This window comes from Bombina bombina, chromosome 6, assembly GCF_027579735.1.
Source record: "Bombina bombina isolate aBomBom1 chromosome 6, aBomBom1.pri, whole genome shotgun sequence".
NCBI lineage: Eukaryota > Metazoa > Chordata > Amphibia > Anura > Bombinatoridae > Bombina > Bombina bombina.
This window is the reverse complement of record NC_069504.1, coordinates 509,207,432-509,231,827: the sequence shown is the minus strand read 5'-3', so window position 1 is coordinate 509,231,827 and position 24,396 is coordinate 509,207,432. Positions and strand designations below refer to the sequence as shown.

At 38.0% G+C, this 24,396-nt stretch overlaps 1 protein-coding gene across 1 annotated transcript in view; it reads left to right on the top strand.

Moving 5' to 3' along the window:
• MAN2C1 (mannosidase alpha class 2C member 1) overlaps window positions 1-24,396 on the top strand; it is a 97,182-nt gene that overhangs the window by 39,835 nt on the left and 32,951 nt on the right. The window contains 6 exon segments of the mRNA XM_053717405.1: window positions 817-912; window positions 2,376-2,521; window positions 2,960-3,083; window positions 4,104-4,225; window positions 4,529-4,614; window positions 22,248-22,418. Of these exon segments, the coding sequence (XP_053573380.1) occupies window positions 817-912; window positions 2,376-2,521; window positions 2,960-3,083; window positions 4,104-4,225; window positions 4,529-4,614; window positions 22,248-22,418 (745 nt within the window).

The window sequence follows — 24,396 nt, the reverse complement described above, 5'->3', positions numbered from 1 at the left end:
ATCAACAGCACGTAATACTGACACTTTGTATTCAAATATTCTTCTTCCTTAATTTTCAAACTGCTTTATTCTCATTTTACTATTTTTTTTCCTTAAACATTGTACTTATTATTTTCTGTAATATTCTCTAGGTACATGTAGCTAAATATAACCTACGTTACTCTGACATTAGGCACTTTCCACTGAGCTATGCCTTAACCTAGTCATATTTGAAGCAATTGTGGGCAACAGGAGACATTTCATCTTTACCCGCTGCTAACGTCCTGTGCTTTGGAGCAGGGATAAAGTTATTATACCCTACTAAGGTATTAAAGGCACATTCTTCTGTAAAAATAAAATGCTATATTTCGTGAAAGCATTTTATTTTTATACAAATATCCTTCTTTTACTATGTTAGTCATAGTTGCACTCCTGTAACACCCCATTCTGCTTCAGAAGATGATACAGCCAGTAATTGGTGCGTACACATGTATGCCTGTTTCTGACTGGCTCACCACCTGTATCCTTATCTGCAATTTTGATTTTTGACTATATGTATAACTCATTTCAAGGGGTTAATCACACCGTACAAAAAAGGAATGTCTTTAAAAATAAAATGCTATATCAAAAAAAGTATTTTATTTGTAGCCTAGAATGTCCCGTTAAAAAAAAAAAAAAAAAAACTGGTTGATGACCTATAACCTCCATGTGGGGCACTTTTGATTCATTATAGGTTGTCTGTTTCTTCAGTAAAGTATAACATCATTACTGCTTAGCAAATAGTAGCTGTTTATAAGTAAAATATTTATAGCATTAACATGCTTTCCTTATTTATAGCACCACACTTTTTACTGGAAAGGAATTGATGGATCAAAGGTCCTGACTCATTTTCCTCCAGGAGATTCATATGGAATGAAAGGAAAAGTGGAAGAGGTACCACTTCATAATATTGCATTTTATTTATTGGAGATCACAGGCACAGTCATGTTTGTTTGTTTGTTTGTTTGTTTGTTTATTTAAGCAATTCTCTTGTCGTTTTTTTTTTTTTTTTAGAATATATTCATGTAGTTTAAGTATTTTGAATTCTGTTATATAAACTATGTCATTTTTTTGGTGGTCTGTTATCTTCTAGATTAGATACAAAAATCCTTTTGATCTGTCACAATATTTTTTTGGAATCTGTTGGCACTCTACAAATAACCAATAATAATACATCCTGTGACCCATGGATGTGGGACCTTGTACACTTTTATGGTTAATAAATCACAATTCAGGCTCTTATTTCCTTGACGTGTTTTTAAGGTAAACTATTGTCTGTCAAACTAACAGCAAGTTTCGATCAGATGATGATTTTGTTAAATCTATTACGTTTATTACATAGAATTAAAGTAACTAAATTAAATGTTGAAGTTACTTCCTATCTGATAGTGAAAGGTAAGGTGAGTTGAGTGATTATGTGGGATGGGTGTTAACCTATAGAAGTACTTATATCTACATCTGGAGCCTGAGAGCATTAGAGCAGGGTTCTTCAAACTTTTATTTTCCCAAGACCCAGTACAATAATACCACATACCTTTTCACTAAGAACACCTGGCTGCATTGCATCTAAACAAGCGTTTTATTTCACATTGATTATCTTTTAATTGTTGTTGAGAGTTATTAATATGTGTGGTCGGAGTAGCTAACTTGTATCCATTTGCAGTGTCTTTACTGTTGGTTCCTCAAGACTATATAGAAAAGAAATTTATTAAAAACTTGATCATTCTCTGCGTAGGCCGCACTATTCTCTCTATTTCCTATGTCCAACATTTTCCTTCTTCATTTTTTTTCCTCTGATTAAGTGCTAGTCTTTCTGTTATTTCTTAATCCTGATTTTCTTTCTATCATTTAGATATCTGTTAGTAGTGTCAGCTAACATATTTTAGTAATTTAGAAGTAAAGTATAAACATGGTTTCTGTAATACAATCTGATAGGAGTGTTAATTGGCATGGTGATGTAGTGTTTCTAATGGTTTTATACAACTGAAACAGATTAGAAACAATTCTATTTCTGAGCTGCAGGGGTCTATCATTACATTATTTATTTCAGATTTTATCAAAACAAACAGCTTTAATGCAACCTTTTTGCAAACCTAAATCATTTTGAAAAGTATTTAACTTGTTCTAATAGTACTCTTATTTGAGCGTGATTTTATTTTTTATGGTCACCTATTTTTTGAGCTACACTGAGACGCACATATTTGAACACTGAAATCACACCTATTCTTTCCAATGTGCTAAACTAATTGTTGATCCTGGGCTTCACAATGTGCTTTAAATTGCATAAATAAACTTAAAACTCAGTAGCATTACGTTTTTAATGAGTTTTGAGGGCAATGTATTTTGTTCTTTTACAGGTACTGAAGACTGTAAAAAACAACAGGGATAAGGGTCGTGTAAATAACAGTATTGTTCTCTATGGGTTTGGGGATGGAGGAGGTGGTCCAACAGAGAATATGCTGGAACGATTTAGAAGAATGAAAGATACAGATGGTCTACCCAGGTGAGTCAGTAGCTTTTAAATGCTTACTCATGCCATCATGTCTAATATAGTCAAGATTACACTGTCATTATTATTTTTTACTCATGCTTACAGTGATTACAGTTGGTTTTAATGGAATAAGTGTGAGATCTCAATAATTATAATAAAGCTAATGCTAAGATTTATATTTGATTGGTAAATGGGCTATTAATAAGTAATTGTAACTTCTTTTAGAAAATCCAATGCAGTTTTGTTTTGTTTTTAAGTGCAAAATATCTATTTGAATGTTCTGAATTCCTCATCTATATTGTACTGTATAAAGACCCATTTGCTGAGACTTAAATGATGTATTATTTCTATATTTTAAGGATATATTATTGCTGCAACCTAGCAATAGAGTAACATACAATAATGATTATTTTGCTTACATGACATTTTGTTTTAAATGCTTTGTTGAAGAGTCCATCTGTCCTCTCCAGACCAGTTTTTCTCCGCTGTGGAAAAAGATGCCTCTCAGCTCTGCACCTGGGCAGGAGAGTTGTTTCTTGAGCTACACAATGGAACGTATACAACACAAGCACAGGTAATTTAGCAAGTGTGTTAACTGCCTTTAGTTGTTATGTTTTATGGGCTAAGAAGCAGAACTTGTTATGATTGGAACCATGAAGTAAAGATTTTTGTCCCTTTTCCCTAGTTCTTGTTTTGGCTAGTTTGATGTCTTTCTTTTTCTAGAAAAGTTTTTTAACAGGACAAAACACAGGGAAGGTTTTGTATAAATGGGAGATTCACTATATTCAGCCACTATGTTGCAGGCTGGAAATCACCAGTTACAATGTTGGGGCCAGATTATTACAATGGTGAACCACAAAGCTAAATATAAAGGCGTACTGGTGGGAACCTTGTCTTCTACACAATAATCCTATATTTTGTTTTTAAATTCCCTTCTTATTTTATCCATTTCCTTGATTTGCGTAGAGCACTGGGAATGTGAAACAGACAGTGTCTTGCAAATTCAGGGCAGTTGGCACAAAGAAAAAAATAATTATATACTTTCAAAAATTGTACGAGTGGTATATTTTCTATTAGCTGAGGCATGATTAGTAGGCAAAGTACTTTAATTAGTAATTAATGTGATGTGAAAATTATATGTGTTTTGTATTATTGTATTTTAAGAGGTCTGTGAGGGCTTGTTTGTTGAACTTCTACAATGAGTTACAAAAGAACACAATTTAATTGTGTCCAACTTATGCTCCTCTTGGTGGAGGAAGTAACCTCTTCAGAACTTTTGGTGTGATAAGGTTTTTCTTTCTCCATTCAGAGACACAGCGGTGGATCATGTTATTATAAAGTACAGTGTATTATGTTAAAACATAAAAAAATGACTACAAATTAAATTACATTTGATTCTAGATTACTTTTTATTTTTTCATTTTGTAAACAATAATGTAATTGGAGTGGGGGAGCAACAAAAGAGAGAATAGTTTGACTGTAAGACAGCATTGTTATCCATTATATAAAAAAACAGGTATAATAATCAGCAAACCATCAATCTAGGAATAAGACTACTGCACACCATGTAATTGTTCTAATTTTTACTTTTTAGATAAAAAAAGGCAACAGACATTGTGAACAGCTCCTACGTGATGTGGAAATCGTGAGCTCCTTTGCTATGACACAGGATCAGAGTTTTCATTATCCTTCTTCCAGACTTCAGCATCTTTGGAGGTAATATGAAGTATTGTTTTGTGACGAGGGAAAGCTGTAGGTTCAGTAAAAAGGAAAAGTGTCTAAGTCAGAAGTGCCTTTAATGGTTTCAAAGGGTGGGGTGAGTAGTTTATATACCTAACAAATATGATCTCTTTAAAATAAACTTTAAGTTCAGTACAGACTTACATGTCTCATTAAACTCTGATACATCAGCACACAGTCACTTGTATGGATCTTTATGAGGATTCCCTGCTAGACCTTTGTTATTCTGATATTTTTCTGACAATTTACTAGAATATCTTTTTGTTTTTGTACCTTCAGGTTGTTACTGCTGAACCAATTTCATGATGTCTTACCAGGAAGCTGCATACGGGAGGTGGTTGAAGATGCACTGAGATACTATGATGGTGAGTCTCAGTCAGGTTATGTATTTATGCTTGGTATTGTCATAGTACACATAGAGCCTCTCTCTATATCATATTTGTTAAGTTTGTTGTTTAGGTGTTTTCCCATCCAAACTTTAAGGTAACATTGTTTTTTTTAAATAAACCTCCATGCACTCAGTTACTACCAACGTAATTCTTCCACATTCTCTTTCCTGTGATGTTTAAATTGTTCCTTCTCCCATCTTACTAGGGGAGATATTCCTCCAATCTTGCTCCTTTTTAAGGTGCAGTCCATTCTAAAATCTCAAATGTCCCCTTTCCACATCACAATCTCTGAAGTTCTTAGCTGTTTGCTAGCACAAAATGTATCAGTTTGCTATGCACCTCTAGTGTTTAACAATTATTTTGTACACATTTTAGCTGTAAATTAAAAGCCTTAAGGTTCTTCTACTTTACACTAAGTACTTTTTTTTTTTTTTTTTAAATGTCTTTTATAAATAAGCCTTGGAGATCCTTGCCTTAAAGGGACACTCAAGTCAAAATTAAATTTTCATGATTCAGATAGAGCATGCAATTTTAAATAACTTTCCAATTTACTTCCGGTAACAAAATGTGCCCAGTCTTTTTATATTTACACTTTTTGAGTCATCGGCTCCTACTGAGCATGTGCAAGAATTCACAGAATATACATACAGGCATTTGTGATTGGCTGATGTCTGTCACATGATACAGGGGGAGTGGAAATAGGCATAACAACATTTGTCAGAAAAAAATTGTATTCATAGAGCAGATTATTTTATGTCAAATCCCCTTGGTTATGACATACAAGAAAATAAATGTATCTCTCCCTCATCTTAATTGGCTTTATGGCTATATAGTTGTATCAGTGGAGTGACTGAGCTTTTGCAGTTTATCTTTGTGTGCTAGAGTCTCAGTGTAGTCCTTTTGCTCAAGTAGGATGCATGCCTAGTCCCCATATGCAACGTGTCTTAGGTGTCTACCCATATATATTTATTATTACAAGTCCTAAAGCCCGTGTACATGGGCCATTTTTCTTTTACAAGATACGATGAGTCCACGGATTTCATCCTTGTGGGATATCGCCTCCTGGTCAGCAGGAGGAGGCAAAGAGCACCACTGCAGAGCTGTATATATAGCTCCTCCCTTCCCTCCCAGTCCAGTCATTCTCTTTGCCTGTGTTAGTGATAGAAAGAGGCAAAGTAAGGTGTTAGTTTAGATTCTTCAATAAAGAGTTTATTGTTTTTAAAATGGTATCAGTGAGTGCTATTTTATTCAGGGTGTAGCTGTATTCCTTGTCAGCCTCTAGAGTAGAGCTACAGGTGGCTTTAAAGCAATGGGAACTGGGGAGATTTTCACTCTCTCTGCGCCTCCCATACAATGTGCTGCCCTGCTGATGATGGTCTTAGCAGATATTATCTAAGACCCAACAAATCTACAGGAGGAGATGAAAAGGACCTCTTCATCGTGTGGGACAGATCATGCTGTTACTCAGCATTGAGGTATGTGCAGTGGTTTTATTCTGGGACACTAAGGGCTAGATTTATCAAAGCCATTCTCCTTTAATTCCGTCTAAAATAGCTCATACAAACTGATCGTCATATTCATCAAAGCATTCTGCGCCTATAATTGCGCAAATCTGAAAGAAACTTCTTCGCACTCAGCGTGCATTCGCATAGGCGCGCTCCCGAGTGCTACAATTTACATTAGTAATAGGCGTAATTTAACAGCACAACCTACAAATACGCCCAGTTTCTTATTTATCATTGCTTTGCGCCGATAGGGAACTGCAATTTCGGCTTCAATTGCGTGTTGTTTATTTCGCCATGCAGACTGAGGCGAACACCATTATAATACATGCTTTTACATCTTGTGATGCAGTACTTTCTTCTTTTAACTAATTTTTCAAAGGCTCAGCGCCAAGAAGAGACTGTTATTTCCAGAAATTTGCGCTTCTACTGGCGCATATGGGTACCAACAGTTATATATATAGATCGATATTTTAATATATTTATATTTTTGCGATCTTAAATTATAAACATATATAAAAAACAGCACAGAAACATTATATAATATAAATATAAGCTAAATATTAACTTAAAAACACTCTTTTAATAATCAAAACATGGCGACGGAAATATTTACAGGGATGTACTGTGATAAATAGGGAGTAAATAGGGAGTAAATGCCGGGAGTAAATGCCGTTTCCGACAGGCGAAATTTATCATTATTAAGCTCCAGCTCGCCTGCACAAAGTTACCTCTATTTTTATGATAAATTCAGGCGCACATGTGCGCTTCTCCGGAGGCGAGCTGGGGCGAAGTTACAGGCGAAGCACATACAGAGTTTGCCTAGCCTTTGTTCTGAGGTACTTAGGGCTAGATTTATCAGACTGTCCTTTGAATTTTATTTACAGGAGGGTAATCAACTTGCTAGAATCCCTTTATAATATCTTTTATTAGACATCCAACAATGAACAACAATAATAGTTGGGCAAACTTAATATTTCAGCCTACCACACAGGGTAGGTTATGAATCAACAAAACATTATAATACATCATGTTTTCCTTTTTCTTGCACCTTTACCCACCCTCTTCCTTTCTTAATGGTCATATAACAAAATATATGTGTGTGCAACAAACTAAAATTAACCTTAGATATAGGAAGAGAGAAAAAAAAAAAAAGTCTATCCTAAGTCAAAATTAAAGTCATATAACCCTCCTATCATAACCTTACTTAAGGAATACAGCTATAGCCTTGAATTTATCATAACATAAAAATCTACATAAGTAGGTTGCTAATATAGGTCATTTCGTTCATGCCTAGATAGCCTACATTAGTTGGAATGATTTTCTGATAGGTTAATCAAACAATAGAGATGGTTGATAGAAAAATAGTAGAAAAAAAAGAGAGATAAAAAGAAAAAGAAGAAACGAGAGAAAAAAAACAACAACAAAAAACAGACCGCTCTACCTCTCTCTCATCCTCTCTCTCATCCCCCCCTGCCACCGACATTTGGTCCACATTTATATACTAATTACCATTTGAGGAATTAATCTCCAAAGATGGTCTTGTAAATTTCCGTGGAACGCAGAGGTGCCAGAACTAGCTTCTGGGTAGAAAGTGGGTATAAATGAATTATAGGTTGCCAGTTTTCCATAAATAATTCAGCCCTATCTTTAAACTGGTAAATAGTATTATGTGATTCAAACACAAGCTGTTGGAGCAACAAATTACGAAAAATGGAGAATCTGGGTGAACATGTATCTTTCCATTTTTTCAAGATTAAGATTCTGGTTACTAAGATTATTGTATTCAGTATTCCAATATTTTTTGGCTTAACCTCTACTAGATTTGGATGTAACAAAAAAATTATATGATAGGCTTGGATTTTAAAATTATCGTGAAACTGACAATTATACCAGTAATTAATTTTGCGCCACAGTTGGTTTATTTTTGGACAATAGAAAAACATATGTGTAGTGTCTGCATTAAGTAAATGACATTTTGGACAGTGTTGTTGTGTAGAGGAAGAAAATTTAGACATTTTTAGAGGCGTTAAATAAACATTATGCATTAATTTAGTCTGTGATTCTTTCCACGTAATAGATACATTGAGTTTCTCCACTGCCGAAAAACTATAAAGAATATTAACTACTTCAAATTGCGGGAAATATTGACGCCAAAAGTAGACCTGCTTTTGCAAGAAAATTTGGCCCTGTTTTGCGAGCATAATATTATATAGCAGCAAAATCGTAAATTTGCCCGCAGCAGCTTTTTTAATGCAGTCATTAATCTCGGACCAGCAAAATTCCAACTGCCTGCCCGAATCTAGAGAATTAATATAATGCCGTGTTTGAAAATAAGCAAATAGACTATGTCTTGGTAGTTCAAATGAATGAGCTAGATCACAATAAGGCAGCATCTGTCCTGAAATAGAGATGAGTTGGTTCATATATTTAAGGCCTGTTTGTGCCCAAGTATAATATATATGTTCATGGATCCCTGGAATAAACTCTGGGTTGCCTTGTATTGGTAGAAATGGAGAGAATCTAAAATCTAAGTTACACAGACTACAAATTTTTTGCCATGCTATAATAACGTTTTTAAAAGAAATAAGATTACTAATATTTGACGGAAGTTTCTTTGTAGGACAATGTAAGATACCTTTAAGGGAAAAAGGGGTTATAAGCAGACTCTCCATTTCCACAGAAGATACTTTATTAGAGCCAATCAGCCAACCGATCGCTATTTTAGCTAGAGTGGTTAGATTATAAAGTTTTATATCTGGCAACGCCAGTCCACCACTACTTTTTTCTTGACAAAGTTTTGCAATGGCAATACGGGCCTTTTGTCCTTTCCACAGAAATTGTGAGCACACTGCGTAAAACTTTCTGATATCCTGATTAGAGATGAATAAAGGCAGATTTTGTATGAGGTATAATATCCTCGGAAAGATAATAGTTTTGACTAGGTTAACACGAGCCGATAGAGAAAGAGGGAATGAAGACCAATTCTTAAGATCTGTTAAGGCTTTTTCAAAGACAGGTTTAAAATTTAGATTATACCACATCTTAGGATTTCTGTGTAATGTAATGCCCAAATATTTGATGTTATCTGTATTTTTAAATGGATGATCAGTACAACTTCCCCTATGTTTTAATATCCATAAGAGTTCACTTTTTTGTAGATTTATTTTATAGCCTGCAAAAGAGCTAAAGGTAGATAGTATCTGAAGGATTTTTGGAATGGACTTAGTTGAGTCCTCAAGGAAAATTAACAGATCATCAGCATATAGTGAAATTTTAAACTCCATGTTACCCATTCTGATCCCCATTAGTTCTGAGCGAAGCCATATAGCTAATGGTTCTATTGCAATATTGAACAATAAGGGTGACAAAGGGCAACCTTGGCGCGTACCTCGCCCAAGGACGATTTTATCAGAGAGGTTGCCATTTATCAGAAGTGCTGAATAAAGATTTTTATAGATCTTGGCTATAAAGTCTAGGCAATGGCCTTTAATACCAAAGCATTCTAAGGAATGTAGTAGATGATTCCATGATATAGAATCAAATGCCTTCTCGGCGTCTATAGATAATATGGCTATATCCTTATTCAGTTTCTCTTTTTTTGAGGTCAAATTTTGATTCCAAAAATAGTCTAACAGTATTTCGGCTTTCCTGAGGTTAGAGGTTACAGTGCGGTCAATCATGAATCCTGTTTGATCTATGTGGATTATTTTGCCCAAGAAATTCTTCATTCTGTTAGCAATAATGGAAAGAAGGATTTTGTAATCAGAATTTAGAACGGATATTGGTCTATATGAGGCTGTTTGTTCGGGGTCTTTACCCTTTTTAAGAATAAGTGTTATATTGGCTGCAGAAAAGAGGTTTGATATAGGGGAAGAAGATGAATAATAATTGTTAAACAAGCAGACTAATAAATTACTTATTTCTTCCATAAGAATTTTGTACAGTTCCATCGGAATCCCGTCTGGCCCCGCAGCTTTATTCAATTTAGCGTTCTTAATTGATGACAGAATTTCTTCCTTAGAGATTGGTATATTCAGGGATTCTAAGTCTGAGAGGGAAATTTGCGGTGTCATAATTTTAGACCAGAAACGTTCTTTATTATGGATATCTATCGAATGTGCATTGTATAAATCTTGAAAATATTCAAAGAAGACCTTTCTTATATTATCATTATCTGAGTATCTTTGTTGTTTGGCCTTAATAGCCGTTATGTGATTCCTGCTTTTACTATTTTTGGTAATTTTAGCCAAATATTTGGCAGAACTACCATAATGCCCTCTGAAACGGTTATCCAACTTAGTCTCTTCTTCAAGGCAGCGCTGCTTAATGTATATATCTCTTTTAATTCTACATTGGGAGTAGTATAACCAGTTGCCCTTAGAGGGATACAATTTATATTGTTTGAAAGCATTTTTAACTTGATTGGATAGTTGTCTTTCACTTATTAAAGATTTCTTTTTAATATGACAAAGATATGACTTAATCTGACCTCTAAGGACAGCTTTAAAAGTTTCCCAAAATATTTCACTTTTATTAAAGTATGCAATATTATTATAGCAAAAGTTCCTCCATTGTGTTTTTAACCAATTAATGAATTTGCTGTTGTTACTTAAATGGCGAGGAAAAAAGAAACTAGTATTATAAAAATTCTCCCTGGGGGCTAAGTGAATAGCTAGTGAAATTATCGCATGGTCCGAGATAATGATATCATGAATTTTGGGACATACCGAAAGTTGAAGAAGCTGTTCTGAAATGAGAATATAATCAATTCTTGAAAATGTACAATGGGTTTTGGACTCGCAGGTAAATTCTACCGAGTCAGGAAATTTAGTCCTCCAAATGTCATTAAGTTTAAGTACAGAGCAGAATTTATTGAAGTATTTACTAGATTTCATGTCTTGACGTTTACTCTGGGGCATTCTATCAATATTTGGAGCAAGTGTCATATTGAAATCACCACTAACTATCAATCTGTCACTACAGTAACGGTATAATTTGTTTTGAATTGTGTCCCAGAATCCACGAGAAAATTGATTTGGGCCATAAACATTACATAGAGTGAATAGAAGGCCTCTTATTGAAATTTGCATAATAATAAATCTATTATCGATATCATACTCAGTACTAATAATTTTAAAATCTAATTTTTTATTAAATAAAATAGCCACTCCACATTTCCGGCTCACACAAGGGGTAGCAAAAACCTGTCCAACCCAACGAGATCTTAATTTGGGAATTTCAACCTCTTTAAGATATGTTTCTTGCAGGAAAACAATATCGGGGGAGTATTTACCTAATATAGATATAATTTGTTTCCGTTTGATAGGGGATGTTATCCCCCTGATGTTCCATGAAAATTTTTTAAGTAGTGCAGTCATAGTATGTTACATACATGACCAAATAAGAATATAAAGCCGATGCATAGAGAGGCAAGAGCGAGAGGAAGGGGGGGAGTGAGAGGGAGAGAAAAAAAAAAAAGAAGTGAGATATATTTAACTTAAAAAACCTGGGTAGAACAAGGTCTAGCCAGGAACACCGTGTAGTCGAATAAGAGAAAAAAGAGAAAAGCATAGACACTACTCAGAAATAGGGATGTTGTTATTTTTTATAGTTTATCTTGGGTGAGGAAATCTCTAGCTTCTTTACTATTATTCAGTGTGTTAGTTCTACCATTATTCTCCACAATAATTTTTGCTGGGTATACCATCCTTACTTTATATCCTTTGTCTATCAACTGGGGAAAAAAGGGGGACATCTCCTTTCTTTTTATCTGTGTTTCATTGGAAAAGTCTTGGAAGAGAAGGATTTTACGGTTGTCTATCATGAGAGGTAAATTCCTGCGGTAATATTTAAAATATTCTAATTTATCCTGAAAATTAAGGACTTTAAATATGAGCATCCTATCAACTTGCTAGAATCCTAACATACAGCATGTGTGTATTTCCCTTATTACTCTGGGTCAGCCATTTTTCTGGGGGTTTGTTATAGCTGCAATCATCTTATTTTGCCCAAGAAATTCTTCATTCTGTTAGCAATAATGGAAAGAAGGATTTTGTAATCAGAATTTAGAACGGATATTGGTCTATATGAGGCTGTTTGTTCGGGGTCTTTACCCTTTTTAAGAATAAGTGTTATATTGGCTGCAGAAAAGAGGTTTGATATAGGGGAAGAAGATGAATAATAATTGTTAAACAAGCAGACTAATAAATTACTTATTTCTTCCATAAGAATTTTGTACAGTTCCATCGGAATCCCGTCTGGCCCCGCAGCTTTATTCAATTTAGCGTTCTTAATTGATGACAGAATTTCTTCCTTAGAGATTGGTATATTCAGGGATTCTAAGTCTGAGAGGGAAATTTGCGGTGTCATAATTTTAGACCAGAAACGTTCTTTATTATGGATATCTATCGAATGTGCATTGTATAAATCTTGAAAATATTCAAAGAAGACCTTTCTTATATTATCATTATCTGAGTATCTTTGTTGTTTGGCCTTAATAGCCGTTATGTGATTCCTGCTTTTACTATTTTTGGTAATTTTAGCCAAATATTTGGCAGAACTACCATAATGCCCTCTGAAACGGTTATCCAACTTAGTCTCTTCTTCAAGGCAGCGCTGCTTAATGTATATATCTCTTTTAATTCTACATTGGGAGTAGTATAACCAGTTGCCCTTAGAGGGATACAATTTATATTGTTTGAAAGCATTTTTAACTTGATTGGATAGTTGTCTTTCACTTATTAAAGATTTCTTTTTAATATGACAAAGATATGACTTAATCTGACCTCTAAGGACAGCTTTAAAAGTTTCCCAAAATATTTCACTTTTATTAAAGTATGCAATATTATTATAGCAAAAGTTCCTCCATTGTGTTTTTAACCAATTAATGAATTTGCTGTTGTTACTTAAATGGCGAGGAAAAAAGAAACTAGTATTATAAAAATTCTCCCTGGGGGCTAAGTGAATAGCTAGTGAAATTATCGCATGGTCCGAGATAATGATATCATGAATTTTGGGACATACCGAAAGTTGAAGAAGCTGTTCTGAAATGAGAATATAATCAATTCTTGAAAATGTACAATGGGTTTTGGACTCGCAGGTAAATTCTACCGAGTCAGGAAATTTAGTCCTCCAAATGTCATTAAGTTTAAGTACAGAGCAGAATTTATTGAAGTATTTACTAGATTTCATGTCTTGACGTTTACTCTGGGGCATTCTATCAATATTTGGAGCAAGTGTCATATTGAAATCACCACTAACTATCAATCTGTCACTACAGTAACGGTATAATTTGTTTTGAATTGTGTCCCAGAATCCACGAGAAAATTGATTTGGGCCATAAACATTACATAGAGTGAATAGAAGGCCTCTTATTGAAATTTGCATAATAATAAATCTATTATCGATATCATACTCAGTACTAATAATTTTAAAATCTAATTTTTTATTAAATAAAATAGCCACTCCACATTTCCGGCTCACACAAGGGGTAGCAAAAACCTGTCCAACCCAACGAGATCTTAATTTGGGAATTTCAACCTCTTTAAGATATGTTTCTTGCAGGAAAACAATATCGGGGGAGTATTTACCTAATATAGATATAATTTGTTTCCGTTTGATAGGGGATGTTATCCCCCTGATGTTCCATGAAAATTTTTTAAGTAGTGCAGTCATAGTATGTTACATACATGACCAAATAAGAATATAAAGCCGATGCATAGAGAGGCAAGAGCGAGAGGAAGGGGGGGAGTGAGAGGGAGAGAAAAAAAAAAAAAAAAAAAGAAGTGAGATATATTTAACTTAAAAAACCTGGGTAGAACAAGGTCTAGCCAGGAACACCGTGTAGTCGAATAAGAGAAAAAAGAGAAAAGCATAGACACTACTCAGAAATAGGGATGTTGTTATTTTTTATAGTTTATCTTGGGTGAGGAAATCTCTAGCTTCTTTACTATTATTCAGTGTGTTAGTTCTACCATTATTCTCCACAATAATTTTTGCTGGGTATACCATCCTTACTTTATATCCTTTGTCTATCAACTGGGGAAAAAAGGGGGACATCTCCTTTCTTTTTATCTGTGTTTCATTGGAAAAGTCTTGGAAGAGAAGGATTTTACGGTTGTCTATCATGAGAGGTAAATTCCTGCGGTAATATTTAAAATATTCTAATTTATCCTGAAAATTAAGGACTTTAAATATGAGCATCCTATCAACTTGCTAGAATCCTAACATACAGCATGTGTGTATTCCCCTTATTACTCTGGGTCAGCCATTTTTCTGGGGGTTTGTTATAGCTGCAATCATCTAAACTGCAGGATTCATGGAACCTGGCTGGATGGAGTGTGGGCTTGATGCTATGGGCTGTTGCTTGGAGTTATATACTCCGGTGCATATTTGTTCAGTGTGCTTGGGGGTCCACATGTGTGTTTTTCACTGGCATTGAAAGTTTTTAGTGAAGTATGTCTTAGTTTTTTAGACAGTTTTGGTTTTTATTTAACTGGTTTTTGCGAGTTAGTGTGCCGCCCACGTGGGGCGGGGCTTATCGTTCACCGCGCTTAGCCGCGCAGTTGTTATTCGGCGATCAGGAAGTGATTTGATCGGCTGTATGTCTCGTGGCTCCCCTAAGATCGCATGCTGTAACTTACACAGGCGTTTTCAGGCACGCCGCTTACGAAGCAGATAGTCGTTGTCGTGGGGGCAGGTAGGCGCCGCAGCAGAGCTGTGGTGTGGTGCAAGTGCTGGATATCTGTTAGTTTAAAGGCTAATGTACTAAGCATTGCTCCAGTTCAGATAAACTTATTTTTAGTTAAGACGCAGTTTCTTTTCTGTTTTCAACTCTCGAGTGTGGTGCAGTAAAATTTGAAGCAAGTTATTTTTAAAGGCACAGTACACTCGTTTTCAAAAGATTGTGCTATCAGTCTTATTAAGCTGTTTGCACTTTATGTATGTCTTGACTGCATTATTTAATTATCTGTGTCACGACCTATATTGCATTTACTTGTTTGTTGTCATGGAAGATCTTCAAAGCAGTACATGTTCTATGTGTTTGAATGCTAATGTGGAACCCCCAGTTACTTTTTGTCCCTCATGCACTGAAAGGGCGTTACAGTTTAGAGAGCACATTTTCTTTAATAAAAGTATGTCTAAGGCGGATGTTTCTCAGGGGTCGGCTGATGAGACTCAGAGTATGCCGCAGCTTTCTCCCCAAGCGTGTCAGCCCTTAACGCCCGCTCAAGCGGCGTCAAATTCCTCTACAACTTCTGCTGCAATTACTTTACAGGATATTGCTGCGGTCATGTCATCCACCCTTTCTGAAGCGTTATCTGCCTTTCCGGTACTTCAAGGCAAGCGCAGTAGGAAGGATAACCTCATGGTCAATACAGCTTCTGATGCTTTAGTGGCGATCTCAGATGTACCCTCCCAGGGCTCTGAATTGGAGGGTATGGAGGTTCTATCTGAGGGAGAACTTTCTGATTCAGGAAGTGGCTTACCTCTGATGGATCCAGATACGGTTTCCTTCAGGTTTAAACTTGAACACCTCCGCCTGTTGTTGCGGGAGGTTTTGGTGACTCTGGACTCTGTGATTCAATTGTGGTTCCTCCAGAGAAATTGAGTAAGTTGGACAGATACTTAGAGGTCCCTTCTTATTCGGATGTATTTCCTGTTCCTAAGAGAACGTCAGAAATTATTGCTAAGGAATGGTAGAGGCAGGGTATTCCTTTTTCCCCTTCTCCAGTTTTCAAGAAGATGTACCCGATAGCTGATGCCATTAGGGACTCTTGGCAGACGGTCCCTAGGGTGGAGGGAGCTATTCCAACCTTGGCAAAGCGGACTACTATCCCTATCGAGGATAGTTGTGCTTTTAAGGACCCTATGAATAAGAATTTGGAGGGTTTGCTTAAAAAAATGTATGTTCTTCAGGGGTTGCTATTGCAGCCAGCGGCCTGCATTGTTACAGTTATGACTGCGGCTGCTTATTGGTTTGATGCTTTAGAAGAGTCTCTTAAAACCGAGACTCCTTTGGAAGAAATACAAGATAGAATTAAAGCCCTTAAGCTTGCTAATTCTTTTATTACAGATGCTTCCTTTAAAATTACAAAATTGGCGGCTAAGAGTTCCGGATTTTCCATCTTAGCACGCAGAGCTTTATGGTTAAAATCTTGGTCTGCGGATGTGTCATCTAAGTCTAAGCTTTTGGCTATTCCGTACAAGGGGAAGACCCTGATCGGACCTGACTTGAAAGAGATTATTTCTGAGATTACGGGGGGTAAGGGTCATCTCCTCCCTCAAGATAAGAAATCCAAACAGAGAGGGCGTCAAAGTAATTTACTTTCCTTTCAAAACAAGGGAATTCCCTCTTCCTCTTCCGCTAAAGGAAGGGAATTATTCTCAAACCAAGTCCACTTGGAGACCCAATCAGTCTTGGAACAAGGGTAAACAATCCAAGAAGCCTGCTGCTACTACCAAATCAGCATGAAGGGTCGGCCCCCTATCCCGGACCGGATCTAGTAGGGGGCAGACTTTCTCTCTTTGTCCAGGCTTGGATAAGAGATGTTCAGGATTCCTGGGCATTAGAAATAGTGTCTCAGGGATACAAGCTGGAATTCAGAAATTCTTCTCCCAGAGGAAGGTTTCTTCTTTCTCGATTGTCTATAGACCAGATAAAGAGAGAGGCATTCTTACGCTGTGTAAGAGACCTCTCCTCCATGGGAGTAATTTGTCCCGTTCCAATTCAGGGACAGGGGTTTTTTTCAAATCTGTTCGTAGTTCCCAAAAAAGAGGGAACTTTCAGACCTATCTTAGATCTCAAGAGTCTAAACAAGTTTCTCAGAGTTCCATCTTTCAAGATAGAAACTATTCGTACCATTCTTCCATTGATCCAGGAGGGTCAATTTATGACTACCGTGGATTTGAAGGATGCATATCTTCATGTTCCTATCCACAGAGATCATCACATGTTCCTGAGGTTTGCATTTCTGGACAACCATTTTCAGTTCGTGGCTCTTCCTTTCGGTCTCCCCACAGCACCAAGAATTTTCACAAAGGTTCTGGGGTCTCTGCTGGCGGTTCTAAGACCCCGGGGTATTGCAGTGGCGCCTTATCTAGACGATATTCTAATCCAGGCGTCATCTTATCAGCTAGCAAAGTCTCATACCGACCTTGTTCTCTCTTTCCTGAGGACTCACGGGTGGAAGATAAATCTGGGAAAGAGTTCGCTAATTCCACAAACAAGGGTACCCTTCTTGGGAACTCTAATCGACTCTCTATCCATGAAAATGTTTCCGACAGAGGTCAGGAGGTTAAAGATCATGAATACATTTCGAGCCCTTCAGTCCAATCCTCGGCCGTCAGTGGCTCAGTGTATAGAGGTAATTGGATTGATGGTGGCGGCAATGGACATCGTTCCGTTTGCTCGGTTTCACTGCAGGCCTCTGCAACTAAGCATGCTCAGGCAGTGGAATGGAGATTATGCAGACTTGTCTCCTCAAATTCATCTAGATCAGGAGACGAGGGACTCTCTTCTTTGGTGGTTGTCACTGGATCATCTATCCCAGGGGACATGCTTTCGCAGACCCTCGTGGGTGATAGTGACGACGGACGCCAGTCTACTAGGCTGGGGAGCAGTCTGGAACTCCCTGAGAGCTCAGGGTGTATGGACTCATGCAGAGTCTCTCCTTCCCATCAATATTCTAGAGTTGAGAGCTATTTTCAATGTGCTTCAGACTTGGCCTCAGTTGGCTTCAGCCCGATTCATCAGGTTTCAGTCGGACAACATAACGACGGTTGCTTACATCAATCATCAGGGAGGAACCAGGAGTTCCTTGGCGATGACAGAAGTATCCAAGATAATTCAGTGGGCGGAATCTCACTCTTGCCATCTGTCGGCAATCTACATCCCAGGGGTGGAAAACTGGGAAGCAGATTTTCAGAGCAGACAGACGTTTCATCCGGGAGAATGGAAACTTCATCCGGAAGTGTTCTCTGCCCTGATTCTGAGATGGGGCAGGCCGGAGTTGGATCTCATGGCATCTCGTCAGAATTCCAAGCTTCCAAGATACGGGTCCAGGTCCAGGGATCCTCAGGCCAAGCTGATAGATGCCTTAGCGGTGCCTTGGTCTTTCAGCCTAGCTTATGTATTCCCTCCTTTTTATCTCCTTCCCCGGGTGATTGCTCGAGTCAAGCAGGAGAAGGCATTGGTGATCCTCATCGCTCCTGAGTGGCCTCGCAGGACTTCAATGGAGGCTTCCATTGAAGAAAGACCTTCTCATTCAGGGACCCTGCCATCATCTGAATCTAGTTTCTCTGCAGCTAACTGCTTGGAGATTGAACCCTTGATTTTATCTAAGCAAGGGTTTTCTGATTTGGTCATAAATACCTTGATTCAGGCACAAAAGCCTGTTACTAGAAAGATTTACCATAAGATATGGCGTAAATATCTTTATTGGTGCGAATCCAAGGGCTACTCGTGGAGTAGGGTTAGGATTCCCAGGATCTTGTCTTTTCTCCAAGACGGATTGGAGAAAGGGTTGTCCGCTAGTTCCTTAAAAGGGACAGATTTCTGCTTTGTCTATTTTGTTACACAAGCGTCTGCAGATGTTCCAGATGTTCAATCCTTTTGTCAGGCTCTGACTAGAATCAGGACTGTGTTTAGACCAATTGCTCCTCCTTGGAGTTTGAATTTAGTTCTTACAGTTCTTCAAGGGGTTCCGTTTGAACCTATGCATTCCATAGATATTAAGTTATTATCTTGGAAGGTTTTATTTTTGGTTGCTATTTCTTCTGCTCGCAGAGTATCTGAGCTTTCGGCATTACAATGTGATTCTCCTTATCTTATTTTTCATTCAGATAAGGTGGTGTTACGTACTAAACCTGGTTTTCTTCCTAAGGTTGTTTCGGATAAAAATATTAATCAGGAAATTGTTGTTCCTTCCTTGTGTCCTAATCCTCCTAAGAAGGAGCGACTGTTACATAATTTGGACGTGATCAGTGCCCTGAAGTTTTACTTACAGGCAACTAAGGATTTTCGTCAATCGTCTTCCCTGTTTGTTGTGTTTTCTGTGAAACGTAGGGGTCAGAAAGCTACGGCTACCTCTCTTTCCTTTTGGCTGAAGAGTATCATCCGTTTTGCATATGAGACTGCTGGACAGCAGCCTCCTGAGCGTATTACGGCTCATTCCACTAGGGCTGTGGCTTCCTCATGGGCATTCAAAAATGATGCTTCTGTTGAACAGATTTGCAAAGCTGCAACTTGGTCGTCTCTTCACACTTTTTCCAAATTTTCCAAATTTGATACTTTTGCCTCGTCTGAGGCTGTTTTTGGGAGGAAAGTTCTTCAAGCAGTGGTGCCTTGCAGTTTAGGTTCCCTGTCTTGTCCCTCCCTTTTCATCCATGTACTGTAGCTTTGGTATTGTATCCCACAAGTAAGGATGAATTCCGTGGACTCATCGTATCTTTTAAAAGAAAAGGAAATTTATTCTTACCTGATAAATTTGTTTCTTTTACGATACGATGAGTCCACGGCCCACCCTGTTTTTCTAAGACAGGTCTTTAATTTTGTTAAACTTCAGTCACCTCTGCACCTTGGCTTTTCCTTTCTCTTCCTGACTTCGGTCGAATGACTGGAGTGGGAGGGAAGGGAGGAGCTATATATATACAGCTCTGCTGTGGTGCTCTTTGCCTCCTCTTGCTGACCAGGAGGCGATATCCCACAAGTAAGGATGAAATCCGTGGACTCATCGTATCGTAAAAGAAACAAATTTATCAGGTAAGAATACATTTCCTTTTTTGCAGTACAGTGGTCCCACCCCTTGCTCTCTCTTCCCCCTCTCTTTTGCTCTCTCCCCTCCTCTTTTGTGCTCTCTCTCTCTCCCCCTCTCTTTTGCTCTCTCTCTCCCCCTCTCTTTTGCTCTCTCTCTCCCCCTCTCTTTTGCTCTCTCTCTCTCCCCCCTCTCTTTTGCTCTCCCCCCCCTCTCTTTTGCTCTCCCCCCCCCCTCTTTTGCTCTCTCTCTCCCCTCTTTTACACTCTCTTCCCCCCTCTCTTTTGCGCTCTCTTCCCCCCTCTCTTTTGCGTTCTCTCCCCCCTTCTCCCCCCTTTTGCTCTCTCTCTCTCTCCACCCTCTCTTTTGCTCTCTCTCTCTCTCTCCCCCTCTCGTTTGCTCTCTTTCTCCCCTCCTCTATTGCGCTCTCTATCTCCTCCCTCTCTCTTGCTCTCTCTCTCTCTCCCCCTTTCTTGCTCTCTTTCCCCCCTCTCTTTTGCTCTCTCTCCCCCCTCTCTTTTGCTCTCTCTCCCCCCTCTCTTTTGCTCTCTCTCCCCCCTCTCTTTTGCTCTCTCTCCCCCCTCTTTTTTGCTCTCTCCCCCCCCTCTCTTTTGCTCTCTCCCCCCCCCCCTCTCTTTTGCTATCTCTCCCCCCCTCTCTTTTGCTCTCTCCCCCCCTCTTTTGCTCTCTCTCCCCCCCTCTCTTTTGCTCTCTCTCCCCCCCCCCTCTCTTTTGCTCTCTCTCCCCCCCCCCTCTCTTTTGCTCTCTCTCCCCCCCCTCTCTTTTGCTCTCTCCCCCCCCCCTCTCTTTTGCTCTCTCTTTCCCCTCTTTTGCTCGCTTTCTCTCCCCCCTCTCTTTTGCTCGCTTTCTCTCCCCCCTCTCTTTTGCGCTCTCTCACCCTCTTTTGCTTGCGCTCTCTTTTGCTCTCTCCCCCTCTCTTTTGCTCTCTCCTCCCTCTCTTTTGCTCTCTCCTCCCTCTCTTTTGCTCTCTCCTCCCTCTCTTTTGCTCTCTCCTCCCTCTCTTTTGCTCTCTCCTCCCTCTCTTTTGCTTTCTCCTCCCTCTCTTTTGCTCTCTCCTCCCTCTTTTGCTTTCTCCCCCCTCTTTTGCTCTCTCTCTCCCCCCTCTTTTGCTCTCTCTCTCCCCCCTCTTTTGCTCTCTCTCTCCCCTCTCTTTTGCTCTCTCTCTCCCCTCTCTTTTGCTCTCTCTCTCCCCTCTCTTTTGATCTCTCTCTCCCCTCTCTTTTGCTCTCCCTTCCACATCTCTTTTGCTCTCCTTCCTCCCTCTCTTTTGCTTTCTTTCACCCTCTCTTTTGCTCTCTATTTCCCCCCTCTTATGCGCTCTCTGCCTCAAGGCAGATGGCCGACCCCGCCCTCTTCACGCCCGGCTAGCCTCGCCCCCTTCACGGATCAGGTGCCAGGTCAGTTTGTTGAAGGCCAGGTGTGTTTTTCCTCACACAGTCTTTACTGCGCATGACAGCTTCGGACAAACACACTTCGCCTTTTATATTATAGGATTATTATTAATAATATAATTTATTGAAAGGGACATTAAACACTAAATAATTGCTAGATAGAATGATGCATTTAAAGAAAAGAGTAGTCTGAAAATAGCATGTAGATGTCAGAATTAAACTTTCATGATAAAGAAAGAGCATGCGATTTTAAGAAACTTTCTAATTTACTCCTATTATCCAATTTTTCTTCGTTTTTTTGGTATCTTTATTTGAAAAATCTGGAATGTAAGCTTAGGAGCGGCCCATTTTTTGGTTCAGAACTTAGGTAGCGCTTGCTGATTGGTGTGTAATTGTAGCCACCAATCTGCAAGCGCAACCCGTGGTCTGAACCAAAAATGGGCCGGCTCCTAAGCTTACATTCCAGCTTTTTAAAATAAAGATACAAAGAGAGCGAAGAAAAATTGGATAATAGGAGTAAACTAGAAAGTTGCTTAAAATTGCGGGATCTAACTGAATAATGAAAGTTTAATTTTGACTGGACTACCCTTTTAAAGTTTCATTGGTTGTGTCAATATTGACAAAATAACTAATCTTTTAGTGTCTATAAAGCAATCGGCACTGCTATGCTGTAACTTAGTTTTTTTTTTCTTCTGCTGTGGCCAATTAGGGACAGTAATAAATAGGTTACTAAAGTGTGCAGCCAATGGATGTGGGGAATATAACCGTGTTCTGCACTTCTATTTCTAAAAGGAACTAAAAAGCTCACAATTTCATAATGTTATAATAGGAAAAGGGGACAAAATAAATCATGAAAATATAGTGTACTGTAGAGTCCTTTTAATGTTATATTATGTAATGTAGGTCCAAGTTCTCATTTTATTGTTTTTCTTCTCCAGAGATCAGAGCTAAAGGATCTCAGCTTTTGAAAGAATCTATTGACACACTGCTGAAAATGCTGACTTCTGCATTCCCTACTGCTGAACAGTGTGTCACAGTGATTAACACATTACCCTGGGAGCGCACAGAGGTGATTTCCATCCCAGGATCCTCAGGAAATCAATCCCTTGGTATGATCTGAGTTTATCTCTTAGAGTAATGTGGTTACTTGTTGTGTTACGTTGTTTAATCTAGCTGCACATTCCCATGTTCTTGTTATTTCTTTAATATTTGTAGCCACATTGAATACATTTTACATATTTCTGACAATAGTTTCATAGAGTTGCGGGATGTTTGGGAACCTCATATAAGTGCAACATGGTCACTGTCCTCTGTCGTGCAGATTTGAAATAGATGTGCAATAATTGCTTTCTTTTGTGGTACTTCTAAAGAAAGTGGGACAGATTACACGTGGATCGCAAACGTTTGCGCCTGAGTGATAAGGGGTTGGACTTATCGTTTGCACTCCTTGGGCTTATCGCTCGTATTACAAGTCAAACATAAACAAGATCTCTTGAGGGCAATTGCAATTTACTCTAGAAAGATTACCACGACTTGAGAGCTCTGTTTAACTGTTTTCGCGAAACATTAAAAAAACGTACAAAGTACAATTACACTCATAATAACACCATCTAATTAAAAATATTTTTTTTTAAATATTGCAGACAAAAGTTATAAAGGCTCAAAGATATGAGGTCTCAAGTGTTAGAAAAAAAGGCAGACAATTTAACAGTGAGATATAGACATATACATGCATATTTAATTTGATTTATTCCTGAGTAAATTACATACAATTTTAACTTTTTTTTTTTTAACATACGATTTTTGGTGAAGAATTTTGCTACGGTTTTTGATGCACCTTAACAATACATTTATGCACCTTAACAATACATGTTTTTTTCCTGCTTATTTTTGTGTGAATGGTTCAAATATATGTTTTGTATCATGTTTAAAGGGACAATCTAGGCCAAAATAAACTTTTATGATTCAGATAGAGCATGTAATTTTAAACAATTTTCCAATTTACTTTTATCACCAATTTTGCTTTGTTCTCTTGATATTCTTAGTTGAAAGCTTAAAGGGACACTGAACCCAAATTTTTTGTTTCGTGTTTCAGATAGAGCATGCAATTTTAAGCAACTTTCTAATTTACACCTATTATCAAATTTTCTTCATTTTCTTGGTATGTTTATTTGAAAAGCAAGAATGTAAGTTTAAATGCCGGCCCATTTTTGGTGAAAAACCTGGGTTGTCCTTGCTGATTGGACAGCACCAATAAACAAGTGCTGTCCATGGTGCTGAACCAAAAATGTGCTGGCTCCTTAGCTTAGATGCCTTCTTTTTCAAATAAAGATAGCAAGAGAATGAAGAAAAAATGATAATAGGAGTAAATTAGAAAGTTGCTTAAAATTGCATGCTTTATCTGAATCATGAAAGGAAAAAATTTGGGTTCAGTGTCCCTTTAACCTGGGAGGTTCATATGCTAATTTAGACCTTGAAGGCCACCTCTTTTCAGAATGCATTTTAACAGTTTTTCACCACTAGAGGGTGTTAGTTCATGTATTTCATATAGATAACACTGTGCTCGTGCACGTGAAAGTTATCTGGGAGCAGGCACTGATTGGCTAAACTGCAAGTCTGTCAAAAGAACTGAAATAAAGGGGCAGATTGCAGAGGCTTAGATACAAGGTAATCACAGAGGTTAAAAGTATATTAATATAACTGTGTTAGTTATGCAAAACTAGGGAATGGGTAATAAAGGGATTATCTATCTTTTAAAACAATAAAAATTCTGGTGTAGACTGTTCCTTTAAAATACGAATTTTGTTGTGCACAATTCATATGAAAATGCAGTATACGCCCCTTAGTGAGACACCCTGTTTTCAGAGTAAAAAGTGGCTTTAGATCATTCCACCAGGGAAATAGGACTGGCGAGCATTCTTTAGTAATCTCGCCAGCCCAGAGAGCTTTCAATCATCGAGCCCCAAGACTGCTCAGAAATATTGCTGTAGCATATATCATATCAGTAATGACTTGGTTTATGTCATACAAGACACTAACAGCTCTCTGAGAAGGGGGGGTATTTAAGTGCTGGTGCATGGGGTGTGC